The sequence below is a fragment of the Nestor notabilis genome, unplaced genomic scaffold (assembly GCF_000696875.1).
Source record: "Nestor notabilis isolate BGI_N333 unplaced genomic scaffold, ASM69687v1 scaffold33493, whole genome shotgun sequence".
Taxonomy (NCBI): domain Eukaryota; kingdom Metazoa; phylum Chordata; class Aves; order Psittaciformes; family Psittacidae; genus Nestor; species Nestor notabilis.
The window spans coordinates 671-13,658 of NW_009921148.1; the positions used below are offsets into that span (position 1 = coordinate 671).

At 36.0% G+C, this 12,988-nt stretch overlaps 1 protein-coding gene across 1 annotated transcript; it reads left to right on the forward strand.

The window, feature by feature from the left end:
• The first annotated feature begins 1,048 nt into the window (after positions 1 to 1,048).
• Positions 1,049 to 12,669, forward strand: LOC104401309 (low affinity cationic amino acid transporter 2-like). Its single transcript, XM_010011022.1, has 9 exons — positions 1,049 to 1,243; positions 1,979 to 2,115; positions 2,582 to 2,801; positions 5,559 to 5,698; positions 9,032 to 9,134; positions 9,801 to 10,006; positions 10,318 to 10,484; positions 11,392 to 11,500; positions 12,094 to 12,669. Exons 1-9 carry the CDS (start codon positions 1,161 to 1,163, stop codon positions 12,279 to 12,281), a joined length of 1,353 nt encoding a protein of 450 aa, XP_010009324.1. The 5' UTR covers positions 1,049 to 1,160; the 3' UTR covers positions 12,282 to 12,669.
• Positions 12,670 to 12,988: the final 319 nt, after the last annotated feature.

The following is a 12,988-nucleotide window of genomic DNA, read 5'->3' on the forward strand; positions in this document are numbered from 1 at the left end:
TGTTTTCTAGGATCTCTGTGGACCAGTGTTTATGAATGAGGCATACATTTCTTTTAAAGGTTTTATTAATGACTAGGAAAAGGACTCATTCTGTGATGAATATGCCATGAAAATTTTAAAGTGAACAGATTACGTTATTAATCTAATATTTTTGGTTATTTTATTAATCTAATGAGTAATACGTAGATTCTACGAATCTGTTTTTACTAAGCATAGAATTCTTGTACCTATTTTTGCTCTGTTCCATAAAATAGAGATGAATGGGAATCTCAGAAAAGCTGTAAGTGACAATTGCTCAAAATAGTTTTAAATACTGTCCTCATTTCAGCTGTGGTAGAGTTAATTTTCTTCATAGTAGCTGGTGCAGTGCTGTGTTTTGGCTTTAGTCTAGGAACAATGCTGATAACACATTGATGTTTTAGTTGTTGCTAAGTATTGCTTATCCTGATCAAGGACTTCCTCAGTCTCATGCTCTGCCAATGAGGAGGGGCACAAGAAGCCGGGAGGAAGCAGAGACAGGACACCTGACCCAAACTGGCCAAAGGGGTATTCCATACCACAGCACGTCATGCCCAGTCTATAAAATGGGGGGAGTCCCCCAGAAGGCACAGATCGCTGCTTAGGTTGGGCTGGGTATCGGTCGGCGGGTGGTGAGCAATTGTATTGTGCATCACTTGTGTTTATTGGGGTTTATTCCTCTTTCTTTTTCCTGTTGTTATGTTTTACTTCAATTATTAAACTCTTCGTATCTCAACCCATGGATTTTATCTTCTGATTCTCCTCCCTATCCCACTGGACAGGGGATGAGTGAGCAGCTGTGTGGTACTTAGTTGTCCGTTGAGGTTAAACCATGACAAATACTTGATACAATTAAAGAAAATGTCTGTTCTGTGGTTTCCAATACACTTGCCTATTGCACCGCTGTCAGAGTAGTAAATTCGTGCTACTGCTTTTTAAAAGTATAAAATCTAAAGCTGATTAGTATTAATTAAAGTACTTACATGTCTATCTTCTTTAAAACGCCATTTTATTAGTCTAAGGGACTATTCACATCTATAAAATATTTTTATTTTATAGGTCTTTTATCTTTTGGAGTAAAAGAGTCTGCATGGGTGAATAAAATTTTCACTGCTATTAACATCTTGGTCCTACTCTTCGTTATGATTTCTGGTTTTGTGAAAGGAGATGCTGACAACTGGAAAATAAGTGAAGAATATCTCATGAACCTTACTGCAGTGACAAAGTAATATTTTTAAAAATCAATTTACTTGCCCATATTCCAAACAATTTTCTGTTATACTTGCTTTAGAATCAAGAATCATAGAATAGTTAGGGTTGTAAAGGACCTTAAGATCATCCATTTCCAACCCCCCTGCCATGGGCAGGGACACCACACACTAAACCATGTTACCCAAGACTCCATCCAGTCTGGCTTTGAACACTGCTGGGGATGGAACATTCACAACTTCCTTGGGCAACAAGGAATAGTGATATTGCAGGTTATTTATCAACTAATTGGTCTGTTGCTGGGAATGATAAAACTTCTTATTCCTTTAAAAATATTTTTTCTCTTTTCTTGTTTGTAGTTTCCCTTAAAAAATTATCTTATTTCAATACTGTTTTCTATAGCTATTTGAGAGGTTACTGGCTTCTCGTCCTTAAAACATGTAATAACTGTAGTATGTGAGTATGACAAAACTTGCCTACACCATTAGTGTTTTAATATATTTTTCCACAAACTGCAAAGAGAGTAAGACAGTTACTTGATTCAGGTATTCTTCCATTTACTGTAATTTTTGTCTTACAAACCTTGAAATCAAAATATCTTGTTGTGACATTTTGTGAAGTAGAACTCCATTTTGACAAGAGCATTTTAATATGTATTTCCAGAATGATAGGGGAGGAGGATGGATGTGTTTGACCTACCAATAGTTAAAAAAGTAAGTTATCTTTCTGCTGTATTTCTGTTTTTTTATAGGAATTGTTCATCCTATGAGAATGTGACAAGTATATATGGGAGTGGTGGCTTTATGCCATATGGTTTCACAGGAACATTGGCTGGTGCTGCAACCTGTTTTTATGCTTTTGTAGGATTTGACTGCATTGCAACAACTGGTATAGTATTTATGTGTGTCTATTTGTATACTTATTTCTGTTCAAAATAAATTGTTACTTTCTAAGTCTGGGAAGTGTTTAGTATATGGTTTGTTTTCTGCCCAAATCCTGTTATTCACCTTCTCACTTTTACAATTCACTAAGATGAGGTATTTCTCCTAAATGCTGGTTTGTATATGGCTAACAGGAATGAGTACATTGAACTTACAAACTGTAGGTAAATAACTAGAAATCATAGGCTTTGAATACTCTAGATATACATTGTATTTCATGTCCTTTAATTTACTTTCAATGCTATTTCTGTCAACAAAATAGAGAGTTGTTCTACAGGTTTTTAAAACTTCTATTATAAATATGATTCCCATGGTTTAGATTAATGAATGATTTGTCTCTGATGTTATCTTTTAAAGCTGAAGATGGAAATGAGTAAGACTTTTTCGTGGGGCATTTTTTTTCCTTTTTTCAGGAGAAGAGGTCAAGAATCCTCAAAAAGCCATACCCTTTGGAATTGTGGTGTCCCTGCTTGTTTGCTTCATGGCCTATTTTGGAGTTTCAGCTGCACTGACACTCATGATGCCATACTACCTACTAGATGAGAATCCTCTGCCAGCAGCTTTTGAATATGTTGGATGGGGTCCTGCAAAATATGTTGTGGCAGTGGGATCGCTCTGTGCTTTGTCTACAAGGTAATGACATTGAAATATTGATTTTTATTGGGAAAAGCTGATGCCTAGTATGTGAGTATTTAAATACATGTTCATGCATTCATTTTGAAGGCTCAGTTCATTCAAAGTATTACTAATAAGTATTATAAGCATGTTTTAGACTTTTGCAGGTCTTGATCACAGTAGATGCATTAACTTAAGTTCCTTTTTCGAACTGTACTGGTTTTGAACTCTACCTCTTTGGCTTATTATCCAAAAGTTGTTTGGTTTTTTTTATTAAACCATGTATTTTCAGACATATGACCTGCAAGTTATCTTTATTAACTGATAAAATAAACCTCACCCATTTTGTTTTTTCTTGCTGTTCACTCCTGTTGACTCAGCAGCTTTATGGGCTCTGTGTATTTGCAGGCAAAATTGAAGAGATGATTAACTAGCTCCACTCCTCATCTTCATTGCCCATCTCTGTTTTCCTCCAGTAGCCAGTCTGTCTTCTGATATCAACCCTTCCTGTGGTTTCTGTGTGGGTATTTGAGATGTAGATTATAGCTGTGAAAACATTATAATATATTCCCCCTTGTGAAAGTATGGACGTAAAAACTTAACATGTTAGTTTGATTAAAAAGATTAGGGAGGGCAGGAGATATATCAGTATGTGTTCATCTATATTACACCCCATATAATGTAACATGGACTAAACTCTTTCACAGAATAGCAAATTGCTTGATACTTGAATTTAGGGATAGAAAAATGCTGCTGCCAATCCTCCACCTGAGCTTACATAGGTAAGGAGTCATTTACATGAGCTTCAAGTGGTTATGAATACTGTCTGCCTTTCCACAAAGGAAAATGACATGCTTGTTGAAGCACTAGTGCTAACAGCACTCCAAGATAACTCTGTAAGCATTAGCCTGAAGAAAATGAGCACACTGGCTGTGGACAGTAGTTTAAAGGAAAGGAATATTTTGATGTAGGAGGAAACAGGGTGGCGAGGTACAGGAACAGGTTGCACAAAGAAGTAGTAAATGCTCCATCCCTGACAGTGTTCAAGGCCAGGTTGGACAGAGCCTTGGGTGACATGATCTGGTGTGTGGTGTCCCTGCTCATGGCGGGGGTGTTGGAACTGGATGGTCTTAAGGTCCTTTCCAACCTGAACCATTCTATGATAGAAAAAGGGAATAGTTCCAGGGGGACATTAAAATAATTGTAGGGCTGAATGAAGAATGTCGTAGTTATGCAGTTCATTCTAGGATTACAGTTACTTTCTGTCTAGTTGTCATGGTCCCCTTCAGTTTGGAGGGGTTTACTGAATTTTTCCTCTATATTGATAAATAGTAAAAGTGACATATAAGCAGAAACTAGATTAAAGAAATTAATACTGAAAAACAAAATGAACTGCGATTGTAAAATGCTTTTTCAGAAATTTGAATTGTTGGTCTCTCCAGCATATTCTGAAGTATTATATTTACTCATATGGGGATGTTAATCTTTCAGTCTGTTTACTGATGTCAGTTTAGAACAAAACAAAGGAAATTATATTTCATGTTCATCAGTTTGGTGGTATAAGTAAGAAAAAAAGTTGGGGTTGTAGCTTTTGGTCCATATATTTACCTCTTATTTTGTTATGTTGTGAACTTGCTTCGTCAGGGTAAAGATGTTTGTTAATATTTCCATTATTTATGTGAATGTACTTAAAGAGGGGTAGGATAAATACATTTTACAAAGCCACAACAGCAAAAAAAATTGGCAGGGGATTTTAACAGTATCATTATTTGAAAAATCAATTGTCACCCTGGTTCAGGAAACATTCTTTGTTGGAAGGGCCATTTGTACATCACAATCAGTTCATGTGCAATGAAACTTCTCTTGTGTGTCTAACCTTAATGCTTGTGTATCACAAGCATTATTGGAGGTACTTCACACCTGTGGTATGTGAAAGCTGTGCCTTCTGTAAGTGATACGATTGATTCCTTAAAGTAAGACAGGCAACCATTCACCTGGTTAAAAACTAGTGTGCTTGCCGCAGAGGTTATACTGGCTATGATTTTGCCTTTTGTTCTTTCAGTGTTTCTGATTTTATTAATTACAATTATTTCACTTTTAGGCAAACAAACCACCTAATTTAATAAGTATGTTTAAAATGAGCTTCAAGTTATCAAGAGTTTGAAAGCTTTGTGTCTTGCTAATAACAAATCTAAATTAATTAGCTTTATTTCTTTAAAAAAAAAAAAAAAAGAAACAATCTTTAATGAAGCTTGCTAGAGGTGCTTTAATCAAGAGAAATAATGTGCCCATGGTGCTTACTTTGAATTACTGTTAATCAGCAGCCTCACATGGCAATGTAGAGTGTAAGAGGTGCTGCTAATGCTTATCGATTTGCTGCTGCTGACTGACAGACTTTTTCCAGGAATACTAAAGCTTAATTGCATAGTTAGTGTGACCTGGAACATGATTCAGGTCCACTAATACCCAAGAACTACAGTGATGGCAAGTTATTTTGCTAATCTGAATTCTCTCTGATGAAGCAATTCCACTGCTTAAATTAATTAAAAAAAAAAAAAAAGAGTGGGGAGGGGAGGCAATCAACTTTACATGGAAAAAGACATTTCTATTTGTGTCTGATCTGTAGTATCTTGGGATACAGGGCTTTCTGATTTTGTCTTACAATCATGATTTTTATTTCTGTACATGCCATTAATTAACATTGTTTAACTTGTCCATGATTCAACTCTGCATGTACTGTGTTTGCCATGTTGCATGTGTTTGCTTTTTACTCAGTCTTCTTGGATCCATTTTCCCACTGCCACGTGTAATCTATGCTATGGCGAAGGATGGGTTGCTTTTCAAATGTCTAGCTCAAATCAGTTCCAAAACGAAGACCCCACTAGTTGCTACTCTATCGTCTGGTGCAGTAGCAGGTGAGACTAAGAGTTGATCCTTGTAAAGAAAGGTGCACTGCTAAACAAATGCATATATGGAAATAAACCACTGTTCTGCAGCTTTGATTTGCTTTGGACTGAATTGGTCAAATATGATTGTTGCCAGGTGAAGCAGGCTACCAGGAAAACTTTTATCTACCACAGATTTTGTATTTGTTGGTTAATCTCAAGTGCTTTAAAAACCTAGGTTCAAAATAAACAGCAACCCAACCCCAAGAACATCAGTCAACTGAACAAAAAACCAAGAGCAGCAACACAGAGCCTAAACCAAAACTATACCTAAACCCATTAACTTTTCCAAGCTTTTTGTGTAGTTGGGTTTACCAGTAAAGCATTGTGCTTTTAATAACCTGTATTTGAACTATACATTTTTCTGTTCTAGTCTTCTCGGCTCTATGTTCCCTTTGCCCCGAATTCTGTTTGCCATGGCACGCGATGGTTTACTCTTTAGTTTTCTTGCCAAAGTGAGTAAGAGGCAGGCACCAGTTTATGCCACCTTGACAGCAGGGGTCATCTCTGGTAAGCTCTCAAAGCCCGTGTTACTTAAAACTGAGATTTAAACACTCTATGCACGTGCATGGTACTCGGTATTTTTGAAGAGGGCTGCTTGTTAACTTCCCCTGCATGTACAATGGGAATAAAATTACTGAGTAATCAAAGGGTGTAAGAACTCCAAATCATGCCAATCATGGTGGTGGTGATGTCCTTAATGTCACAGAATTCACAATGATTTTTTAATATTTTTAATAGTGGCCCCTTGTATGGTGAATAAACTGGTTACTTAATCTGGGTCCCTTAGGCTGGTGCTCTATTTATAGGATTTCCTTGTTCGATGTACACCTATATCTTTATCACAGCTATAAAGGGGGGAGGGTGAAATAACTCATGGGTTTTATTATAAGACATGAGAAAAAAATCCACATTTGCAGCTGGATGAACTTTTGTGTAAAATGCAAAGATTTTTTCATTTGCTGCTAAAGAAAATTATTTTGGTTTTGTTTAGGCTTACAAAATTGTGGATGAAGGGTATGTGTGCGTGTTGGGGGTTATATGTGTATCACGTACATGCACACTTATTTTAGCAAAACAGCATCTTGGGAGCTGTTGCCAATTCTTAATATTTTACAAGCAGAAATTCTTAACATAGAAGTGTTTCAGTTTTGTCCATGCTTCTTGCAAAGGTACATGTAACTGTGCCCAAATTTCATTGTCATTTCAGTGGGATGTCTAATTATGCAGGAAAAACTCTAGATGTATTTAACCGAAAGGCAAATAAAGAAGTCTTAAAAGTAGTTCAAATATGAAATACATGTTTTATAACATTTAGCAACTCTGGCTAAAATTGATATAAAATAAGAGGTTCAGAACTGAAACTAAAATCTTATAGTCAGGGTCATCCTCAGATACCACAAGACTGGAACTGCTCATGCCTTGTACTTGACAATAATGTGGGAAGGCACTGGTATTGTCTGGATAGTGCCCACATGAAGCACTATTATCAGTTCCCTTTGGTCAGAGTACAAATAAATTGCTTAGGATTACTTTTATTATTTTGACTTTGTTATTTGAATGTATAGTATTGATATATTCCCTTATAATAATTTGGAAGTGCAGTTAAGTGAGATGAAATTAACATCTTTATCTGAAATCACAGGAATGATGAGGAGAAAGAAAACCATATTGCCCAGCTGGTAAACTGATTGATGTAGTTACGCAGCCCTGGCAATAGCTATGCAGCAGCCATCATTTGCACTGCTTTTAGACAGTTTGGGGAATTTGGTGTGCCAGCAACGCGCCTGAAGATAGCTTTACCTACTGCTAGAAAAGCAGTAATTTCTCTTTCTATTTTTAAAGAGATGCATATTTGGTAACTTGTGGTCATAAATAGTTTTGACAGAATAGTTACGGATGTATGCAACAGCCTATATTATCTATCTTTGCATTCGTAGCATGGGTAGCTTCATAGCTTTAAGAAATATTAAGGAGATTAGATGTTTGGCCCCTTAATTAAAGTTATCAGGCAAAGACTAGAGCTGAGGCAATTGTCACATGTTATTACTGTGACTTACCTTTTCACAGGTGGCAATCATGATTGCAAAACTCTGCACATAGCAAAATGACTTCTTGTCAGTCCAAGGTTTCACCATAAATTCACCTACCGTTGTTTCTTGTCTACAAATATATTAACAAGTACATAAATATTACATAAAGTATTTCTGAATATAGAAAAATCTGTGTGCATATACATGCAGTGTGTAATGATTAGGTTTAATAGTTTCTTTTGATGTTGAGGTTACTGAGGAATCAAAAGATTAAGTATTTTTAGATTCTTTCTGCATGTCAGAGTTAATGAATGATAATAAGTTAATAATGAAAATATTTTAAGAGGTTCTTTGACCGCATGTATTTCAAATCAGTTAGCGTTAGCCCTTCATTTAGTGATGGCTTGTGACAGTTTCTCTATGTACTACGTGTGTCTGTGTGCAAACAGCATTGACAAAAAAGACATTCCATAATCTTCAAAAGACACTGGTATTAGCTTTCATAAACACCAAGACTGCTACAATCACATGTGGTATCATGGAACTTTCTGCCTCTGATTTCAGTGATCTTAATATTAATTCTTGTGAGAATTTGCTGGCCTTTCGTGAAGGCCACTTGAGCTTAATTTATTTTTATTTTTTTTTTTTAGTAAGGTAATGAATTAAAAAAACCCTACAAAACTATTTTATTTGAGACAACTCCTGAAAGTCCTCTTTACATAGAGCTCGCTCTCACCTCAGCAGAAATTTTACATACTGGTGACTTACTGGGTCAGATCATTTTTCCCTAGTTTTGCAGTGGAATCCATCCTCTCAGCTTCGGTGAGATTCTGTTGCAGGATCTGAACCTTATTCTATGGAAATGTATTTTTAATGTGGCCGCAATTCAAGAAGCCATGTGTGCAAACACATACGTCCATGTAAGTCCAATACAAATTGCTTGATTACGCAGCATGACTGTAGGGTTCACCAGTGCGTATACGAATGAGATTCCCAGCTGTAGGGAATTAGCTTTGGGAATGTTGGTGATGACTTCAAAAATGTGGTTTTAAGGAGTACCATGATTTCATCCATATTGCTGTCAGTAAAACAACGTAAAGTTACACTGCAGCCAGATTTTAAGATCTTAGCTCTTAATATATCTTAATGTTAAATCTTAGCACTTACGGTTGGACTCAATGATCTGAAAGGTCTTTTCCAACCTAAACCATTCTATGATTCTATGTCAGCCTCATACAGATTCAGCATTTTCCTTTCTCTTTTTTTTTAGCTATCATGGCATTTCTGTTTGACCTAAAGGCTTTAGTGGATATGATGTCTATTGGTACACTTCTTGCTTATTCACTTGTGGCATCCTGTGTCCTCATTCTTAGGTGAGTCAAAACCATCCTTTTGTATTCTACTGTGTTTTCTATCATGTTGATCAGTATATAAACAGAAGTGACATTTACAGAGAGTGTTTTTTGCTAGATAGCTCAATGTTTAAAAATTAGCTATATGTGTGTAACCAATCACTAAGAAGCAGCTTGAATTCAGTTCGAATTCATTGTTGCAATAATTTACACTTTAAGAGAAGACTGTGTTGTTCCATAGTGACTTATTTAACGTATGTATTTTAAAAAATACACTTAAGTTTTAACAAAGTAGATGTAAAATTTTAGTTTATGCCAGTTATTCGGCCTCTTACAGTACAGGAAGCAAATCAGAAATATTCCCCCTCCCCTTTCCCTGCCATGACCATCAGACTCTGTCACCTATTTTTCTACAAGACTGATCATATATCTGACTCCTTGGTGCATTTATGTAGCTTAAAAAAATGTCCCAAAAATCCCCAAACCCCCACAAAAAATTGAGTTGCCATTGTTTGTTTATATACAATAGTGACTAACAATATATGCTGCTGCAGTGCAGTTAGAATTGGAAAATTCTAAACCTCTACTGCAAATAATTTACTATTTAAATACACTCCTAGAGTTATATTGCTTCAAATCCCAAAGTAAGCTTAATTTTTGTTACTATGTTGTTTGTTTTATGCATAGGTACCAACCCAGTTTAAGCTATGAGCAACCAAAATATTCACCAGAAAAAGCAGCTTTGGCTGCATCTGAAAGAGAATCTGCAGTAAGTGAATCACAGATAAATATGATACAAGAGAATCACTTCAGCCTTCAGGCCCTGATTAATCCACCCAGTTTACCTACTGAGCAGACTGCAACTACAGTTAACTTTTTAGTGGGTCTTTTAGGTAAGTATTTGGCTGTCCAAACTCATGTAATACATTAACATAAATAATGGAATTTTACTAAAGTCAAAATTAAAAATCCAATGATAACATGCCTTCTTTCAGTCATAATTGATGTGTCATTCTGCAGAATGTTTTTATACTTCTTGATGGATCTAATCTATAGTGTGGTATATTTTGCTTTAATTAAACATTTTCACAATAACATTTCATACTGAAGACCTGCTATCATTCTTCTTAAAACTACCTTCCTCATCAATGCAGAGATTAAGTGACTTTTTTCCAATTATTTCCATCATTTTGTCTTCACACAGCTTGCTTGATTTGTGGTTTGAGTGTCCTCACTACATACATGAATCATTCCACTGCTAACTTGGAGCTCTGGAGTATTTGCCTTCTTGCCGTGTTCATGACATTCTTCATAGTTACCATTCTCCTCATCCAAAGGCAGCCTCAGAACCAGCACAAAGTGGCCTTTATGGTGAATAACATATTCTCTATGTCATTCTCTAATAAGAGGTTTGGATGTATTCTAACAAGTGGGAGAGGGACACTGCCACTATTTCAGGTTTTTTGGTGAAGGTAAGAGTAGTAGATGGTCACGGTTGAATCGTCAGCCTGTGCAGCCCAGTCCAGACCTTCTCAGGACTAGAGAAAGAGTTTTATTGCCCACAGATGGAATGTATGACATGCATAGGAATATGGCTGCAGAAAATGGCTGTACCACTGATGTTAGTGTGAACAGCTGCTATTACAACAAAGGAGCCTGACAGCACTGATCATCTAGATACTCCTTTAGGTATATCCTCAAAGGTGTGCATTATTGAGACCCAAGCAATTTTAGACTTCAATTTAAGCACTTAGAAACTGGAAAACTATTCAGAAACTGATTAGTGTACAACCACTTGTCTGTGTTGTGGGCAATTCCAGAGACCTCAGTACAGTGCATACCCTCCAGAGTATAATCATTTCATCTTGAGTTTTCACTTACATTCTAAGATTGGAAATAACAAAGTACAGTGGTGAAGGTCAAGGATTCCAGTGGAGCTGGGAGGCATTTCAGAAAGAAGGTATATATAAAAGATATATAATATTTTTCAATTGTAGAAACAAGAATTCATTAGTATATGTTCAGCCCAAACTGGAAAGTTTTTCTAGACAGCCTTAGAGAATATATATTAAACATAATGTATTTCAAGAGTTTAAGATATGTAGACACTGGTGGTTAAACCTAGTGAAAAAGAAAATTTTACTATATTCCAATAAAAAAATCCACCTCAATTCTTTTTTACTGATTAGATGTGTCACCTCTAGTTTGTGTTGTGTAACTGCAGTGTGACACACCGGAAATCATATTCAACACAAATGTACTAAATATTTCCTTTTAGGTTCCACTAGTGCCATTTTTGCCATCATTAAGTATCCTGGTAAATATTTACTTGATGGTACAACTAAGCGGAGACACTTGGATCAGATTTAGCCTCTGGATGGCACTTGGTAGGTACTTCTGTTCATTTCAGTCACTTTTTATATTAGAACTCATACATCCCGTCTTAGAACATTCGATTCTCTTCCTTTAAATATTTGAAAAGAATTCTGTTTAAATAAAAGTCAGCTGATATTCCTCGTCAAAAACAGAGCATGCTTCAGAAGCAGTATTTATATGCAGTTGAAACAGCAAATACAGTTTTGAGGTAATAGGAAGAATCAAAGTTACAGGACTAATTCGATAAGCCACTTTTTGGTTTTTTTCCCCCTAATATAGCTGAAATTGTGCAGAAACCTGTTACAAACAGGTATACCAGTCATTCTCCTTTAATATGTGGAAAATTGTGTTAACTCAATCTAGATATAAATTAGAGGCAGCAGTTTCCATGACCTACTAGAGCATTTAATTATGCAAAGATGATGCACTGGAATTTCCATAGAAACAGAAAAGACCTGAAGCATGAGCTCTGATTCCGATACCTGAAGAAACTTGTTTTGGAAAATATATTCAGCCAGAGAGTAATAACTAACTACTTCTTAATGCACTACTTGCCTGAAAATCCTATTAACTTTTTTTTTTTTTTCCCCTCCCCTTTTGGAAGGCTTCCTCATTTACTTTGCATATGGTATCAGACACAGTCTTGAAGGTCATCATAGCAATGGAGATGATGAATCTTGTTCAGAGAATAGTGGGTTGCAAGAAAAGAACCCTGTAGAAGAAGCGGATGAACTTGAAAATGCAAATGAAAGTGATCAATTTCTTGCACATGAAAGGACAAGTGAATGTTAATCTATGCCAGCATGCAAGTCTTTTAAACCTTTCATTGACATTTTACTTGTGGACCGAAATTTCAAAAGCTTTCTGCCAATGTTGTGCCTCTTGGAAGTGTTTACTACAAGGCCTGTCTGATATTTTGGACAAGCTGCTAGCTAATCCATCTTCATCATTTCAAAGCTGACAGTATGGAGGTTAATATTTAAACTAAAAAAAAAAAAGAAAAAAGAAATACCTTTTGGCAAGCAAAACTTTTGGATGTATATTTTGAACTGTCATCCAAAATCACTGGCAATCGTAAAATACAAAGAATTTTAGAAGTGCCTGCAAGAAGTTCTGAATATTTGACACTGCACTGTGAACTGAAGTGCCTTTCGTGCCTTCTCCTTATCTCTGTTACATGTTTTGGTCGCAATCTGATAGCTCTCTTCTTTCGACAGGAGTAATTCTCATGGGAGACAAATTCCAGACAAGCCTGGAAAGTATTTGCAAAATGAATGGTAATTGTACAGATCTGATAGTCTGCAAAAAGTAGAAGATCCTATGTATATGTAAAAAGAAATAATTGCTTACCTTTACTAATCAGTAGTCACAGAGAATTCAAATGGTAAAGGTACTTCAAAGGCTTAGAGTCACTCTAAATAGTATTCCAGATTTCTACTTATATTAATTCCTTTCTTTTCAGAGATGCTGTGTGTATAAAATAATACTCCCAAGAGGAC

Bases quoted from the DNA above. Each gene is read 5' to 3' on its own strand.
- LOC104401309 (XM_010011022.1), top strand. From the start codon at position 1,161: ATGATTTCTGGTTTTGTGAAAGGAGATGCTGACAACTGGAAAATAAGT. The intron at 1,244-1,978 runs GTAATATTTTTA...GTTTTTTTATAG, and splicing joins AACCTTACTGCAGTGACAAA to GAATTGTTCATCCTATGAGA. The intron at 10,485-11,391 runs GTGAATAACATA...ATTTCCTTTTAG, and splicing joins AGCACAAAGTGGCCTTTATG to GTTCCACTAGTGCCATTTTT.